Source organism: Narcine bancroftii, chromosome 7 (assembly GCF_036971445.1).
Source record: "Narcine bancroftii isolate sNarBan1 chromosome 7, sNarBan1.hap1, whole genome shotgun sequence".
Lineage (NCBI taxonomy): Eukaryota > Metazoa > Chordata > Chondrichthyes > Torpediniformes > Narcinidae > Narcine > Narcine bancroftii.
Genome location: NC_091475.1, coordinates 149394715 through 149413241, shown reverse-complemented (window position 1 = coordinate 149413241; position 18527 = coordinate 149394715). Strand labels below are relative to the sequence as shown.

Sequence of the window (18527 nt, the reverse complement as noted above, 5' to 3'; positions counted from 1 at the left end):
TAAAGTACAAAAATTGGAACTTCATGATTCGGCTGAATCAGACGGTGAGGCCACACTTGGAATTTTCTGCAGTTCATAGAAAGAATATGCTATGATTGGATGGGTTGCAGAGGACATTCACCAAGATAGGACTGGAGGAGTCGAGTTATAGGGAGAGGTCTTTTTTCCCAAAAGCGTCGGAGGCTGAAAGGTGATGGAGGTTTATAAAACCATGAGGATCATAAATAAAGTGAATGCTCACAGTCCATTTTCCATGGTAGACAATTCTAGCATGAGAAGGCATTTGATTTAAAGTAAGAGTAGAGAGATAAGAGGCAACTTTTTCCACTGAGGGTGGACTGTTTTTCGAATGAGCTGCCAGAAGTTATGGAAGCGGTATGATTAACAACATTAATAATGCATTTGATCAGATATGGGGAAAGGATGGGCTTGGAGGGATAGGGATCAAATGAAGAATAATGGGATCAGCCAGATTGATCAGCAGGGTCAAGAAGAGCTGAAGGGCCTGTTTTGTGCTGTATGACTCTAACAGACATCAGTTTAGAATTTTTTTTTCAAATTTTACTCATTTCTTTTAAAGCTTATTGTTATCTTTGTCTTCCAGTCAGCTAGTCCAAGTCATTCAGTCCGTGCAAATGTTCAGCATGTATTGCATTTGTTAAAGCAACATAACAAAATCTTTTGCAATGACCGAGTGGTGAGTGAGCAGCCGATGGTCAAAATAAAAGACTCCAAAACCTCCAATTCAGTGACTGAAAGTTCTTCTGGGTCTACTATATCTTCCAGTTCCCATGAGGTACTGTCTGAACTTTTGTTGACATTACAAGATGAATTTGGACAAATGACTTTGTAAGTATTCTCCTCATGTCTGCCTTGCATTTCTCATGTTAATTCTATTGTTCTCTGTTGAAATGTTATAGCTTAACAATATTGAAGTCACTTTATTTGTAATATTACAATATATAAATCAAAATAATATGAAGATTTAGATGTAGACTGGACACTATCTTGGAACTCTGCAAGGTTTTCAGCTGAACCTAGTTTAAGTGGCAATTGTGAAAATGTTTCAGATTGGTGTACTGAATAGAAGACGTTGGATAAGAAAACTGCAGGATAGAGGTCCTGTCTTAAATGGATGGATTAAAAAAATATCTCAAGTTGCTATCATTGCAACTTGTTTGTCATTCACAGAAAAGGACGGAGTATTACTTCAGGTTTTTTTTAAAAAGGAGATAGTTGAGAAAAGAAAAGATGGTTGAGATAAAGGAATCGAAAATGCTTGATTGATTCAATGATTTCCTTGTGTGCTAAATGGGTAGAATGGAAAGTTATTTTTAAAAAGCAGCGTGATACAAGGTTGTGCCTCTTATCCAGCACTCTGTGGTCCGGCACGCTTGAATCTGTCACCGTTGGTGCAAACTCCTTACAGTGCGGGATTGAACCCTGGTCCCAATCACTGGCACTGTAAAGGTGTTGCGTTAACCACGCCACCCCACAGTATTACTTCCTGTTTTAAGCTTTGTTCTACCTTTGATATGTTTACATAGGGAGTTCCCTTAGGGCTCATTTACTGTTTCTGTGGTCAGGCAATGGCTAGGTCCCAACATAGCTGGATTAAAGAGGTACAATCTGTAAGGAAAATGATAAGGGTTGCTAAAGAACATGGGAAGAAAATGAAAGCAAAACACAAATCTTCTGGAGAACTCTGGGTTGAGCAGCATTAGCAGAAGAAAAGTCAACATTTTGGAACTAAAACACAAGTCTGTCAACGCCCCTTTGCAGTAAAATGCAGTCAACATTCAAGGCTGGAACCCTTCAAGTCTCCACCTTCCAGTATCTCAAGAAAATTAAAGATGCAAGCTTTTCAGTTGAAGCAGGGAGAATGAATGTTGGGCGAGAAAATGCAAAGATATTAAATTTGTGCTGTTTGACTCCATTTTTGTTGTGGACTACAAAATACAAGATGGGCTTAAAAATAAATGGAGCATTTCATGAATTTGATAGTTAGATTGGAGATGAATTTTGAGATGAATCCATCTCTAAGATGCGTTTCTGGCCCAATAAAGTAAAAGGAGTGGGTGACAAAATTGTATTACTGTACATTTTGGCTTATAAGATGACCCAATTTCAGCCTGAATTTCATCGTTTTATCATATATCGTGTGTATAAGACAACCTCCCCCCCCACCAAAAAAAATACGTGTGTTGACTGAGTTCATGTTGCGTTGACTGAACTGTTGGGTGTGGCCAGAAGATGGATGTTATCATGGAGCCTCCAGCAAAATGACCAAAGTGTGAAGCCAGTTTTAAGTTAAAAGTCATTGAAGTGGCCAAGGAATCGACCAATTGTGCAAGCAAATTTGACATAAATGAGAAGATGGTAAGAATGGAAATGCTTCAAGAAAAATGCTAAAGATACAAAAATGTGACCTTAAAATATTTCTATGACCTACTCAGACCTACCCAACAACATTTTTTTTAAGATACTGGTATATTAGAAATAAATTTTTATTGTTTAAAAAAAAAATCATCTAAAATCCTTCAAAATCACTATCGTCATCTGAGGAATCATTCGTTGTAGAATGCATACTCCAACGGACGCAAGATAGCTACATAGTCACAAGAAATAAAATCAGAGCATATCCACTGAAGATGGCAAGGTCAAACCCAGGACACAGTAGAGATTTTAAGACCGTAGTCTTAAGCAACTGTGTCATGAACAGGAAAAATCTGGTAATACAACACTACCCAGTAATCTCACCTAGGTCCAGGGAGGGCTACCCGGGTGCTGCAATTTGAAAGCACCTAGTGAGACTCCAGGTGTGCTTACTGGCTTCTTTGCCTTAGACAATGATAGTGATTTTGAAGGATTTTAGATGGTTTTTTTATATAATAAAAATTTATTTCTAATATTCCAGTATCTTAAAAATTTGTGGTAGGGTGGTTTATGGAACCAATCGAGTGATATTTTGAGTGAGTAGATTTTTAGGGTCAAGTGTTTGAATCTGGCCTAAAAGACGGCACTTGTTTATGGCAATATTTTTTGGGTACTTCAAGGGCTGTCTTATACGCCAAATTTTAAGGTAATTCTCCAAAGCTCAATAATATTATGCAAAAAATTACATTGGGTAAAATGTGTACTGCAACAGCCCATAAATACTAGGTAATTGTACTACTAAAGACAGAATAGATATTGACTAGGATGTTATATGGAACTGCCTTTTGCAGTAGCTTAGAGCCTTTTGCATTCACTTGAGGACATGTGTATTTTCAGTTTAGCATCATTTATAAAAGAGAACATGTCTCACAGTAGATGCATTGACAGTGGAAGGAATGTTGTACAAATTTAGCAAAATCATGATTGAATTATTGAGTTAAATTGAGGCAGATTGTATCCAGAGCTGTGAATGTAATTATAATTTAAATTTTAAACAAAAAAAATCTTCTGGGTTTGAGAACTAGGGTAGGCAGTAATGAAGTTGAGAACTCTTATTATCTAAGGAGTGGTGGAAATCCAGAATGTTCAGTTTCCTCCAGAAGGATGTGGCCACCATTTCAATTAAAATGTATTGACAATGTGCAAACCTGAGACAGAATGTGAAAGGCAGCCAAAACTTCTCTCTGCAGAGATTTTGGAAGCCTGCAAACGGGTGTCACTGAGGTTGGGGCTCTGGTTCTTACAATAGTGCAAATGTGTGCATTTACCTTTTGGTATATCAAACTACTGTAAATCCTGCGTGGTAAAACCAAAAACTTACACATGTCTGTATTAACACCAAGTTGAGGATCTACTCCTTCTCCTTTCTCTTATCTCAAATGCTGCATACCTGGATCATGTTAAAAATCTGGTGCTTCTGTAATGTTAGAAATTATACAGCGTGCAAGTTATTTACATATACTAAATTGAAAGGATGTTCTTTATAGAATCAGGCACATAATTAAGAATTTGAATATTATTCTTTATCTTTATCTGTGAAACTGCACCTGGCCTTTCAGTTATCTGGTCTACATTTTTCCACCATTGATCATTTCTACTTTCCAGCTGTATAGACAGCTTGCATCTTTAAAATACATTTCTGACAATGCTTGTTTTAGTATCTCTTGGGGGAGCTCGGTGTGAAATTTTAGAAAATGTTGATGTTTTGCCATGTTATGTTAAACTTGATTTCATGCTTCTGTTCATTTGTGAAAAAAAAATAGTATGTCCTATACCAGTGGACAACAATTTTTTGGGGAGGATTATGATGGACAACTTCAAGCTGAACCAGTGATAATTTCAGGTTTGCTGTCTCAAGTAGGAAGTTGGAGAAATATTGAATTGACCAAGTTTAATCACATAATGATGCTGATACATTGTTAGTTCAACTGACCTAAAAAATTTTTGCTGCTGCTTTTCATTTGTCCTCCGCCTCTGATGCCTCTTGAGTCGGTGTCCAACAATAGCCAGCCAGCAATGATGGAATCCAGTTGCCCTGATACCGCTTTTCCATGGTCGCAATGTCCTGGTGAAACCTTTCACCATGTTCATTATTGACTGCACCAAGATCAGCAGGGGAGAGAAGTCCAAGTGGAAATGCAGAAAATGAACTTTCAATGACGCTATACCTAAAAATGGGACATGATAGGAAAATTTTGCAATTTTTCATGATCAGCAGCCCAAAATCCATAAAATACACCCAAAAGGAAGCGAATTCTTGTTTGTCCAGTGTAATTAATGCCACAAAGATCCATTCCTAATTACTTTTTACATTTCTCAAGGATTGCTGCACAAAATATTTTTCATCGAGTTACATTGGTCCTCTTTCCAGTTTGTAGCTGATCCCTGCAACCTCCTAACAGCCAACTCCATGTGGCCTCATGTCGTTGCCTTCTTCCCCAGTCCCATATCATTTTGCCTGGGGAAGTGGGGGTTGGGGAGGGAGAATAAAAACATGTTTTCCATTATTTGCACTTAATTTACACTGAGCACATTAGAGGTAGGCGTGACAAGAGTGCAGAGGAGGGGAAATGTGGGTGTTCAAAAAAAAAAAAATTCTCTAGTACTTTGCTCATCTCTTGTACACCTTAAATGCTGTTGGCTTCAGAAGGGATGTAAACCAATGATGTGGAAATATATGGCTGTTTATACGTTTCTCATCATCTGAAATGCTTGGAACGAGGCGTTTTTCAGTTAACTGAATATTGGCTTTAAGCAGCTCAGCAGCATCGGTCAATTACTTGTATCCGCTGTTGCCAATCCTGTCTGGGAACCCAAAATCCCGCTCCTGCCTGTGGTTGTTCTCCTTGTTAAAGCTGGGACAGTGGAAGACCAAGTACAGTAGACGGTAAATAAGAAATGGAAAGAGAGAGGAACGGGAGTTACCTGAAATGAGAACAATCTCCCCATGCGCTGCCTGGCCTGCTAACTTCCTCCACTGATAGCTCAAGATTCCAGCCTGCTTCTCAGAGCTGGTATCCAGCTGTTCAGTGTATGTCTTCCCGGCTGGTTCTGAGCTCTGTTGTTACCAAACTGGCGCTAGCAGTGTGACAGAGCCCAATGTGAGCATGTCAGGTGAAAATTATTTTTCAACTTGTGATGTAATATTGCCGCTGAACAATAGTTCGGATAACTGAGATTTTCAGTTAACTGATTTTCGGATAATTGGAAACATTCTGTATTAAGAAAGCAAGCTAAACTTAAGCATTCTCTATTTTGTTTCTCTCGTGCTTCTCGGCACCAGTAAAAGTAATGAGTTCTGCTTGTATATGGGTGGGGGGGGGGGGGGGGGAGAAATAAACATAATTTTCTTGCAGCTAGTACAAATGATTTTATTTATTTATCTTGTCTAGTGAGCACCAAGAATTGGTTAAACAAATACATGGAGCAAAAACAAATGCAACGAGAGATGACTTGGAGCGAGAGTTAGAAGCATTGGTGAAAAGAATGGAAGCAAAAGGAGATCAGATTTCTAAAGTCCGCAAACATCAAGCATCAGTAAGACTAAAATTATATTTTTTTAAGATTTATAAAGTAATTCCAGAAGATAAAAAATGCAGTTGAATACATGATTGTTTTTGGGCTCCATAAGTTTTAGCTGCTGTAAATAGCTGCAGTCAAGAGGCACTTTGCCACACTTTCTATCATTACTCCTTATCTGGAACTTTGTTTGAAAGTAAAGGATGATAACAGGAATGAACTAAGCTGGGATTCCCTCCATTGAATGCAATGTTAATAATGTCCAGCCTATGAGAAATGTTGTACTGAAGGAACCTTGTTTTGGTAAGTTATTTTAATCTTAATAATTATGCAGTGCTTTTCATTACAGATGGAAGTGATTTGAGGCTCTATTTCTATCTTTTATCCTTGCATGGAATTTCACATGGCTCTAAGTTTCAGAATTGTTTTAATTGAGATTTGTTTTCCATTCTTTGTTTCCTTAAAATTCAAATTGATCTCAACTTTGAGAGAGCCTTACTTAAAAATAACTGCTGTCAGTATATTGTAAAGTAAGGCTCTCTCAAAGTTGAGATCAATTTGAATTTTAAGGAAACAAAGAATGGAAAACATCCCTTAGCATCGTTTGGTAATCGTTTGCAGCAGCATAATTTAATAGCAAAAGGTCACCGTGTAAAGATATATAAATTCAGACTCTAATACACTCAGGACATGCCAAATGATATTTAGAGGCTTCTTGCTGTGGGTGAAAAGTTGGAAGGAAGGTGAGAGAGCATTTTCTTCCAGATGAAAAAGCAAATCTTTTCCCTCTAATTTTTCATTCTTCTCCCCTGGGAAAAAGACTATGGCTATTTACCTTATCTACACCCCTCAATTTTCTCGAGTTCCATAAGGTTCCCAACCCCTCCGCTCCAGGAAAGAAGAAAAGACCCAGCCTCTCCTTGTTCATCTACCAGTTTCGGTAATATGTCTTCTTTAAATCTTTTCCAGCATAATAATAATTTTTCTATAGCTGGGTGTCCAAAACTGTGGACAATACTTCTAGGAGCTCCCTCCAACATATACACGGTTGTAACATGACATCCTTGCTCCTGTACTCAGTGCCCTGATTGATGACGGCAAGTATACCAAACACTTTGTTCACAACTCTGAATTGTCACTTTCATGGATCCTAAAGTCTCTTTGTTCTATAGCATCCACTAGGTGCCTACCCTTCACTTTGCAAGTCCTGTCTTGGTTTGACCTATCAAAGTATAGCACCTTGCACATCTCATAGTTAATTCCATCTGCCATTCCTTGGCCCAGAGTTCATGTAGATTCTGAGGCAATCTTAGGTAACCAATTTTGGAGACACCTGCATATTTGTTAATAAAACTAACTATGTGGTCATTGAAGTCATTTTTAATGTAGAATAGTAGACCTAGCACTGATTTTTCCCAGTCACGGGCTTCTAGTCTGAGTAATAATCATTCACTACTACCGACTGACTCTCACCATCAAGTGAATTTTATTGACTATGTCAAAAGCCTTGATAACGTCCATGTAGATTAAAAAAATCTACTGCTCTCCCAGATTAATTGTCTTAGTGTTAAACAATTCTGCAGCTGCTGTGCTAGAGAAACTGGGTATATGACAATGGGCCCAGGCTATAAACATTGGTTATTCTTTACTTCCTATGTTTTCTTATGTGACTTGCTGAGTCTTCCAGCATATTTGCGTATTGACAATCATCTTAGTAACCTCTTTTTTTTAAATAAATCAAATTTGTAAAGTATTATTTTCCATGCAGAAAGCCATACTATGCCTTTCAAAATGCAAAGGATCTCCTGTCTCAGAACCCCCTCCAGTAACTTACCCATGACTGCTATTAAGGTCACTGGGCTGTAGTTTGTTGGCTTGTCATTTACAGTCTTTTTTAAACAAAGGGACAATGTTACTTTGGAATCTCACCTGTAAGAAACAGTAATACAAATCTATCTGCCAAGGCTTCTGCAGTTTCTTTATGTTCTGTTATGCACTTAATCAGACCGTGGGGATTTGTCTACCTTTATGTATTTTTAGACCTCCAGTCCCTCCTCAAGACATTGTTGTTTGCTACTTTGAAATCCTTAGCCTCTCCCTTTCCCCATGGTAAATGCATGTGAGCAGTGTTCATTTGGGACCTTACTGATCATAAAGTGAAATAATTCTACTATTTTTGTTTTCTATTGATTTAATGATGTTTGGTCATGTTAAAAATATATATTTGAACTTAATCCTCAAAGATCTGTGTGTGTGAATTTTTGTAACTATAGAAAATACAGTAGCCAATTCTCACCAACAGATAATACACAGGTTATCCGTGTTTGGGGTTTGACTGGGGCATAGATATTTGCCAGAATATCCTGTAAGTATTGGTATGTATAACTGAAACTGTGGTCAGGACATGAGTTTAAAGTTCTCTCTGAATGATAGCATCAGTAATATGTGAAGAAGAGGATAAGTCATGTGAAGTTAGGACCTCTCCAGGGTGATGATAGAAACATACATGGAGTCAGAGGGGGTAGCTAATGAATACTTTGCTTCAGTATTCACCTGAGAGAAGGTCCTTGGCAATTTTGAGGATGACTTAAATCAGACTGAAACACTTGAGCATATTGACCTTAAGAAAAAGTATGTGTTGAAAAGCACAAAGTTAGATAACTCACCAGGATCAAACAGAAAACTAGGGAGGAAATTGCTAAGTTACTGGTAATAAGCTTTGCATCTTCACTGGGGACAGAAGTACTGGAGGATTGGAGATTTCCAAATGTTGTTCCCCCATTCAAGAAAGGGAGTACAGCTAACCCAGGAAATTATAGACACTTGAGTTCAGTGATGGACAAGCTGTGAAGATCCAGGAGATGGGATTTACAAGCCTTTAGAGAGACATCATCTGATTAAGGATAGTCAACAAGACTTTATCAGGGGAAGGTCATATCTCACAAACCTGATTGAATTCTTTGAGGATGGAACAAAGAACATTGAATGTAGTGTATATGGATTTCACTAATGGATTTGATAAGGTTCCCCATGCAAAGTTTATTCAGAAAGTAAGGAGGCTTGAAACCAAGGATGCTTTGCTTTGTAGTTACAAAATTGGTTTGCTCAGAGAAAGCAGAGGGTAGCTGTAGATGATTCATATTCTGCATGGAGGTCTGACCAGTGTTGATCTGCATAAATCTGTTCTGGTATCCCACCTCTTTGTCATTTTTATAAATGATGTGGAAGTAGAAGGGTGAGTTAGTAAATTTGCAGATGACATAAAGTGGGTGGAGATATGGTTGGTCTGGAGGGTTGCCAGGAGTTTCAAAGGGACATTGGTAGGATGCAGAGATGGACTAAGAAGTAGCAAATGGAGTTTAACCCAAAAAAGTGTGAACTGATTCATTTCATGTCAAATTTGAAGGCAGAATACAATGTTAATGAAAGGACTCTAACCAATCCTTAGGACACTCAAAGCTGCCGCACAGGTTGTTGGTGTTAAGATGTCTGATGTGTTGGCCTTCATTAACAATGGAATTGAGTTCTTGAACCATGAGATAATGTTGCAGCTATACAAGACCTTGGTTAGACCCCATTTGGAATATCGTGTTCAGTCTGGTCCCCTCATTACAGGAAAGATGTGGATGCTATAAAGAGGGTGCAGAGGAGATTTACAAAGATGTTGCTTAGATTGGAGAGCATGCCTTATAGGTTGAATGAATTTGGTCTTTTCTCCTTGAAGCAACAGATGGGGGGGGGGGCCTTTCGAGGTATACAGGATGATGAGAGGCATTGATCATGTGGATAGCCAGAGGCTTTTTCCCAGAGCTGGTGACCAACATGAAGGAGCATAGTTTTTTGGAGCGGGGCAGTAATAAGTATGTGAGGGATGTAAGAATTGTGTTTTCCACAGATTGGTGGTGTATATACAATAGGATCTTTTAAGAAACTGTTAGATAGGTACTTGGAACTGATGGGGAAAAAAAAGGAGTGTTATTGAGTCAGGATATTCTAAGCAGCGTTAGAGTAGGTTATTAGGTCAGTACAACAATGTGGACTGTAGATTTCTTTGTTCGAAGTTCTAATAGTGCAGCATTCTGTTATACTGGAAATCTATTTTGAGCACAGTGCACTACCCTCTTGGGTCTGCCACTTGTCATGATCAGGCAGGATAACTACCATCTGAACCCTGGCTGATGTTTCAGATTGTAAAAGACTAAAAATACAATATATAATATTTGTTAAATCTATACTCCTTTTGTTCTGTGGTTGATTCAAATTCTGTTCTTTTGTTTTCTCTTTTAGCTTAAAAAATTCCAGGAAACATCAAGGAAAAAACATTCTGCCAGAGCAATGACAAATCAGAAAATAACTCGTGGTGCAAACGAAGTGCAAATTACAACCACTGTAACGACTAAAGGAAAGGATGCCTCTGCTATTAAAGTACAACCAAGAAATAAAGCCAAGGGGAGCCTTTGCTTGTTAAGGGATATGCAGACTCTACAAACCACCCTCCGAAAAGATGATATACAGTGGGGTTATTGAAGTTTTTTTTTAAAAAGTGAATGTAATTCTGTCCCAGGTGTCTACATGAGAAGGATGTGCATTTTATAGCTGATTCTCCAACCATGGGTCATCCTGTCAATGAAGCATCTTGGCTGCAATCATTTACAATTACTTAATTCCATTATTCAATGGAAATTTCTGCTTATGAGTTGTAGGGCTTTGAAGATGAAATGTCAAAATCCATACACTTTTTGTAAAATCTACCTTCATCCTATTTGTGGACTAGTGAACTTCTGGAATGATGCTTGCTATTTTCAGATTTGCCATCATCTGTATTTGTGCTCTTCCAAATTACCAATGAGCAATTCCTTTGTGGTCATTTTGATGATAATTAATGTGACTGAACTTGCACAATTTTTAACATGCAACAGAATTTGAAGACTTCATTTTAAATGAACTTCAGGCTGGTGTATTTACTCAGGGAACTTGTACAAATAATGATCTCATTTAGTGATCATCCTTTTGTAATTATTCTTATTAAAACTACAATTTAGAGGGATCTGTATAGGGAATGTGCAAAATAATCAAGTTTTAAAATTTAATAGACCATTAATATTTTTGCTTTTGACAAGTTAGCCCTCTACAAATAATAAATCTGTTTTAGTACCTTGTGCTTGCAGAATTTTAATTTACAGGCATTTTTATTAATAAACCAAAATAATATTGGTGTTCCAAAAATAGGCTTTTAAAAAAATTTTTAAGTAGGGGTGGGAAAACTCATTTCAACTATTTCGAAGAGTGAAAGGAATTTGTTTCATGTTGGATTTCTGATTTTTTGTGTACAAGAAAATCCATTTTCTATGAGGGCTTCGTACGGCTCAATCTCGTTTCATTAATTAAATGTCGTCTTTGGAATATTTAAAAAACCCCAATGTGCTGATTTGAGACTTGCCCTTTAGTTTCCTAATTTACTATACTGCAAATAGTCTAAGTTTTAACTTTGTTTTGCTGAAGCATTAAGCAATACTGACGGTCAGTTTCATGATTTGTACAAAATTAATGGCCATGTATGTCACTATTGTTTTGAATTGTAGTTTTAACCCATCTGCCATTAAGAAGGTGACTGAATTCACAGAAATATTTCAGCACAAGATTACTGTGTACCAAAAGTGTTTTTGATTTAATTTGGCAGCCAAATGTCTATATTGAAGAAAACATTTTCTGTCTTTTTAAATATATCTGATAGAGTATTTATGACAATGCTTTGAGTCTCCATTTCAATAACCACCATGTGAAATTATTGAGATAGCTCAAGCTTTTGCACATTTTTTAAAGGAAAGAGAATCTCTAAAATACTGGATACATCATTATTTCTGGTCTTTGGGATGTGAGGAGAATATGAAACTTCTGTAGCTATGTAAATAATACTTGAACATATTTTGTGATGTGAAATAAAGTATTAAATGGGGACTTTTAGTCAAATCATAATGTAGTCAAAATAATTTCAAAGAATTGTTGGGTGAACTCAGACTGGATCCTTCATCAAGACTAGAGACAGAGGCATCTTTACAAGTAAACAGGCATTCCAGGAAGATAGAGCACAAAATGAGAATTGGGTGAGTCAATTTGAGTGAATAGGAGAGAGGCAAGTCAAATGGGGAAACAGTGAATTAAAATGACAGGCAATGAGAAACTCAGGCACTTCTTAATTTTCCATTCCACTGTCATTCTGACTGCTTCCTTCATTGCTCCAAACGCTACCCAAGATCAAGTTACATCCAGTAAATTAAACTTCCCAACCCTCTGCCTTGTTTCTATCGTCCTGTAGTTGTATCTTGGAATCCAAATGCCTGTTTTTTTTCTAATTTTCTGCAACATACTTGATTACTTTAAGTTCTGTTTTGCTAGTTAGTGCTGAAGCTCCAAAATAGGGGCGTGGGTAAAAGTGTGTAATAAAGGACACTGCAAATAGTCCACCTCGTGCAAGTCTTTATTGTAGGATACTATAGCATCAATTGGAAGAACATGGATTAAAATAAAATGTACAGTGCATTTTAAAAGCAGTTCCTGTTCCAGTAACTCACAACATGCTTTAACAATGGTAAATACAGTATTGTTCTTAATGCTGGGACTATACAAGAATAATTTGTAACTCAAAGATCAAAACCAGCAGCAACAAAACTATAATCATGGGCACAAATATTAACTTATTTATCTCAAAAATAGGAGCACCATTTTCCACCACGGAGAAATTTCTGTTCAGCTATTTTATAATAATTGGAGATTAATCCTGAGTACTTAATCATGCTTCATTAAACCATAACAGCACAAAATGGTAAATGATGTCAGAAAACACCATTAAACATAGAGGCAAAAATTACTTGAGCTGGTTGATCAGATGATTGTTGAATGGTATTTAACCCTCTCAGAATAGTTTGCCATTTGGATTTTACTGTAGTGCAATTGTATTTCTCAGAAAAATGCATTTTCATACAAATTATAAAACAATGAATAGTCTTTGTAAAACATTGTTAAACTAACAGACTTTTTCATCTGAATTTAGTTTAAAGCAGCCAGTGGAATAGACAAACAAACTACATCTACTAGGAAGTGAACACATACTCTGATGTCATATCTAAAATTAAAATATTAATATTTGCATAGATTAAATATATTGGTTGCTGTATTCTTGCTTAAATATGTGGATAATTAGGGAACTATAATAAATCTTTCACGTTATTAGGCAAAAACTTGTCATTTATGTTAGAATATGGTTTATCAAAAGTTTTTACAACTAGCATTGAATCTTCAACATGAATACTGGACAAGTAACAAAATCACTTTGCTAGGTTTTATAATATTTTCTATTACAATAAATTCTATTATAGAATTTCGGATAAACCAGCATCATCAGCTATTTTTGAACAAAATATAGTTTTTGTGTTAAAATTGGCAAACTATAAAATAATCCCTTTCCTGATAGTTGTTTTGCATTCAATTATCTTTATAGGTAGCAGTGCCAGCGTGTCTTGTTCAACAGTGGGCACAGCAATTAGTAATCCTGGACCCAAAGATCAGTGTTCAAAAAAAAACCACACCAATGCAACTATGGAATTTAAATTAGGGTTAATAATCTAGAATTTTCAACAACTAGATTTTATTATGATCACCACAAATACCAGTCTCAGCAGCACCCAGATCCTGTAAAAATCAATAAAACTTTTTTTTTCCAAGAAGCTGTTATTAATGAATAATGTTGCAAATCTACATCAATTTGCTAATGCCTTCCTTTCCTATTCAAATTTTGTGTTAAAGCAAAGATCATTGGTTGAAGAACAGCGGAACTTTCTAAGAGATTTTTCATGGTGCTCAACAAAAGTATATTCCAGTTAAAAGCAAGGACAGTAAGGGTGGGGACAGCCATATTTGGATAATGAAGGAAATAAAACAAACTTAAAGCCTATGTATACAAAGTCACCAAGGGCAGTGGGAAACTACAAGATTAGGAAAACTTTAAAAAGCAACAAAGAATCACAAACAATAAAGAAAGAGTAGGTAGATTATGAAAAAAAAAGATTGGCATGAAATATAAAAGCAGACAGAAAAGGTTTTACAATTATAAAACGTGGAAAAGGGTGGCTAAAGTGAATGTAGGCCCCTTGGAGAATTGGTATTGGGTAGTGAAAAAATGGCCAAAGCATTAAATGACACTTTTTAATCAATCTACACAGTGGAGGACATGCCAAAGATATGTAAGTTATGCATGTGACGGGAAGTGAGGACCTGGATATAATCGCGATCACTGAAAAAAGTGGTGCTTAGCAAATTTGGGGCCTAAAGATAGATTCTGCAAATCCCTTGTCCTGATGGAATACATCCCAGTGTACTGAAATAAATGGCATAAGTTATAGTTGACACTTTGGACTTTCACCATCTTCCAATCTGCCAAAACATGCTCAATGTCATGGCACTATTCAAAAAAGGATGTAGGCAAAAGGAAAGGAACTTTTGGCCAGTTAGTTTAACATCTGTACTGGGGGGGAAAAAGCTTGAAGCTATCATTAAAGAAGAAATAGGGAGACATCTGGAATGAATTGGAACCATCTGGCAGATGCAGCATGGATTCAGGAAAGGCAGGTCTTGTTTGACAAACTTACTGGAATTCTTTGAGGATAGATACATCAAGTGAGCAGTCATCATCAGTGAGCAGGCTTTGGCTCAACAGGGTTCAGCGAGAACAGGTGGGAGATGAGGGATAATAGGAGGTGAAGTAAGAAAGGGCCACCCTATTCAAGAAACAAAAAGGATTCAGCAGGTAGGCACAGATAAGAGCAGGTTTCAGATAAACATTTTGTTTCACTACTCATAAACCGTGGAAATGGCAGCCAAGGGAGAGGAATGCTCTTCTTGCAGAATGTGGGTCATTAGAGAAGCCAGCAGTATCCCTGATGATTTCATTTGCGAGTATATCCAGCTACAGCTCCTGACAAGCCGTGTTAAGGAATTGGAGCTGGGGATGGATGAACTGGAACATTCAGGAGGTAGAGAGGGTGATAGACAAGAGTTACAGAGACACTATCACACCTAGGAGACAGGAGGAGGGTAGATGGGTGACAGGAAAGGGAACAGGCAGTGCAGGGCATCCCTGTGGCCGTCCCCCTCAATGACAAGTATACCATTTTGGATACTGTTGGTGCGGTGTGGGGCTACCAGAGACAAGCCACAATGATCAGGTCTCTGGCACAGTGTCTAAACCTGTGGCTAAGAAGGGAAGGGAGGAGAAGAGTTGAGCTGTAGTGATAAGGGATTCCATAGATGGGGTGACAGATAGGCTCTGTGGAAGAGAGATTGAGTATCCCAAATGGCATGTTGCCTCCCTGGTGCCGGGGTCTAAGATCGATCAAGATCATGGGATTCTCAGGAAATTATAGGCCAGTGAGCCTGACATCAGTAGAAGGCAAATTATTTGCAGGTGTTCTAAGAGATCAAATATACAATTATATAGATAGCCAGAAACTGATTAGGGATAATCAACAAGGCTTTGTGCATGGTAGGTCCACTGGCATCATTAGGGCAGTGCGGACGGCAATGGGTAACACCATGAGATGAAGTGACACCAAAAGGGCTGCCTAAAAAATTTTGTGCGGTGTTCCAGCAGAATTTTTTTTTAAATAAAAAAATATCCCTATAGTTATAACCACAAAAACAATTTTTATGTAAGCCCAGTTTACATGTACCCACAAAATTAAAACTCGAATTTACTTTTTGAACCTTCTCGTGCATTTGGTCAGAGCTATCAAATTACCCAATTACAAAGACACTTCGAATCACATGGTTTGTCCGAGTGCACTACAAGCACACGCTGTTGTTTTCGTTGCTGCTGGTGTTTTATAGTCACCGTTTTTGTCAAATTTTCTGGTGCTTTAGCTATGATATTGTGGTAATTAGTATTTGTGAACCTATATCAATAACTTTTTGGAGAATGAAGTAGCAATTAAAGAAAAAGAAAAACAAAAGAGAAGCCTCTACTCAGTTACTAATAATGTTGTAATTCAATGTAATTACAAAACAATTTTGTTGTTAGTATTCATATAATCTAAGAAATATTACAATTAAGCAATTTACAACTATATTTATCACACGTTATTCTACATTTTTACAACTATATAACATTAGTACAAAAAATATTATGAAGGATTCTGTATAATCTGGTATGGGGGGGTGGTGACACCAACCCTAGTAACGCCACTGAGTAGATCAAGTTTGACCAATTGTATAGAGTTTTGAGGTTTCCAGGAAAGTTAACAAAAGAAAGACTGTGGATGTTGTCTACATGGATTTTAGTAAGGCCTTCAACAAGGTCCCACATAGGAGGTTGGTCAGGAAGGTTCAGACGCTAGGTATTCATGGTGAAATAGTGAACTAGATACGACAATGGCTGCATGGGAGAAGCCGGAGAGTAGGTGGTGGATGATTGCTGCTCAGACTGGAGGCTTGTGACTAGTGGCGTCCCTCAAGGTTTGATGCTGGAACCATTGTTGTTTGTCATCTATATCAATGATCTGGATGATAATGTGGTAAATTGGATCAGCAGATTTGCAGATGACGGTGAAGACATTTTTCAAGGCTTGAGGAGGGGTTTGGACCAGCTGGAAAAATGGGGTGAAAAATGGTAAATGTTAGGGCAATGAGGAGTGCAATAGAACAGAGGGATCTCGGAATACAGATACATAATTCCCTGAAAGTGGCATCACAAGTGGATAGGGTTGTAAAGAGAGCTTTTGGCATAAATCAAAGTCTTAAGTATAGGAATTGGGATGTTATGGTAAAGTTGTAATAGACATTGGTGAGGCCAAATTTGGAATATTGTATGCAGTTTTGGTCACCTAACTACAGGAAAGGTAGAAAGAGTGCAGAAAAGACTTACTAGGATGTTGCCCAGACCTCAGGAACTGAGATACATGGAAAAGTTAACATCTAACAATTACAGCATGGAAACATCATGGCCCTTTTTGTCTGTGCCAAAACACTAATACTCTCTTAGTCCCACTGACCTGCATTCTGCCCATAACCCACCATACCTTTTACATATACCTATCCAAATTTTCTTAAACGATAATATTGTACCTGCCTCCACCACCTCCTCCGGAAGCTCATTCCACAGACACCACAAAGAAGCTTCCCCTTGTGTTGCACCTAAACTTTTGCCCCCTAACTCTCAGCTCATATCCTCTTGTTTGAATCTCCCCTATCCTCAATGAAAAAAATCTATCCACATCTACTCTTATCTATCCCCCTCAAATTTTAAAGACCTATATCAAATCCCCCATCAGCCTTCTATGCTCCAAGGAATAAATACTTAACTTGTTTATCCTTTCTCTGTAACTTAGGTGCTGAAACCGAGGTATCATTCTGGTGAATCTGCTCTGTACTCTATTTTGTTCACATCCTCAGGTTATTCCCTGGAACGTAGAAGAATAAGGGGAGATTTAATTGAGGTTTTTAAAATTATGAGGGGGATAGATGGAATAAATGTAGATAGGCTTTTTCCACTGAAGGTAGGTGCAATATAAACCAGAGGACATGGGTTAAGAGTGAAAGGGAAAAAGTTTGGGAGGCGGGGAACTTCTTCACACGGATCGTGGTGGGAGTGTGGAACAAGCTGTCAAATGAATTGGTGAATATGGTCTCAATTGTAACATTTAAGAAGAATTTGGACAGATACATGGGAGAGGTATGAAGGGCTATGGACTGGGTGCAGGTCAGTGGGAGTTGGCAAAAAAAAATGGTTCAGCACAGACTAGAAGGGCCAATGAGGCCTGTTTCTGTCCTGTAGTGTTCTATGGTTCTATAGATAGAGGGGAACAGGAAGATATTATTTACTTGGATTTCCAGAAGGCATTTGATAAGGTGCCACATATCTGGCTTATCGATAAGATAAGGATGCATAGAGTTGGGGGTGCTGTCCTGGCATGTATAGAGGATTGGTTCACCAATAGAAAGTAGACAGTTGTGGTACATGGGTGTTTTTCTAGTTGGCCATCATTGCTGGTGAACAGTGTGGCACAGGGGTCAGTACTGGGCCTGAAACTGTACACAATATGCATTAATGATCTGGAAGAGAGGGCTGTGTGTAGTGTATCCAAGTTTGATGACATTAAATTGAGTTGAAAAGCAAATTATGCAGAGGATACAGGGACTCTGCAGAGAGATATATAGATAGGTTGTGAATGGGCAAGAGACTGGTAAATATGAGGTTATTCACTTTGGAAGGAAAAGTGGAAGATCAAATTAATACTTAAATGGCAAGCATGCTGCTGTACAGAAATGACCTGGGAGTATTAGTGTATGTATCGCAAAAGGTAGTTTGCAGGTGCAGCAGGCTATCAAGAAGGCAAATGAAATATTGGCCCTCATTGCTAAAGGGATGGAATTTAAGAGCAGGGAACTTATGCTGCAACTGTACAGGGTATGGGTAAGGCCACATATTGAGAAATGTATGTAGTTCTGGTCTCCTTATTTGAGGAAAGATATATACTGGCCTTGGAGACAATGTAGAGGAGGTTCATTAGATTGATACTAGA

The 18527-nt window shown here is 37.8% G+C and overlaps 2 protein-coding genes across 5 annotated transcripts in view; one reads left to right on the top strand and one right to left on the bottom strand.

Annotated features, from left to right (window-relative positions):
• LOC138739202 (centrosomal protein of 57 kDa-like) overlaps positions 1-12414 on the top strand; it is a 56541-nt gene extending 44127 nt beyond the window's left edge. For 3 of the 4 annotated variants that reach the window (XM_069890783.1, XM_069890784.1, XM_069890782.1), the window contains 3 exons: positions 605-849; positions 5829-5973; positions 10243-12414. In XM_069890783.1, coding sequence (XP_069746884.1) covers positions 605-849; positions 5829-5973; positions 10243-10482 — 630 coding nt within the window. In that variant the 3' untranslated portion in view covers positions 10483-12414. Of the gene's footprint in view, positions 1-604; positions 850-5828; positions 5974-10242 lie in introns of those variants that run through there. The other variant, XM_069890785.1, reaches the window with a different exon arrangement.
• A 5-nt stretch (positions 12415-12419) lies between these two features.
• The window catches only part of mtmr2 (myotubularin related protein 2), a 79624-nt gene continuing 73516 nt past the window's right edge, over positions 12420-18527 (bottom strand). Inside the window, exon 16 of the transcript XR_011342082.1 lies at positions 12420-16592. The gene's annotated coding sequence lies outside the window, so the exon portion shown is untranslated. The remainder of the gene's footprint in view (positions 16593-18527) is intronic.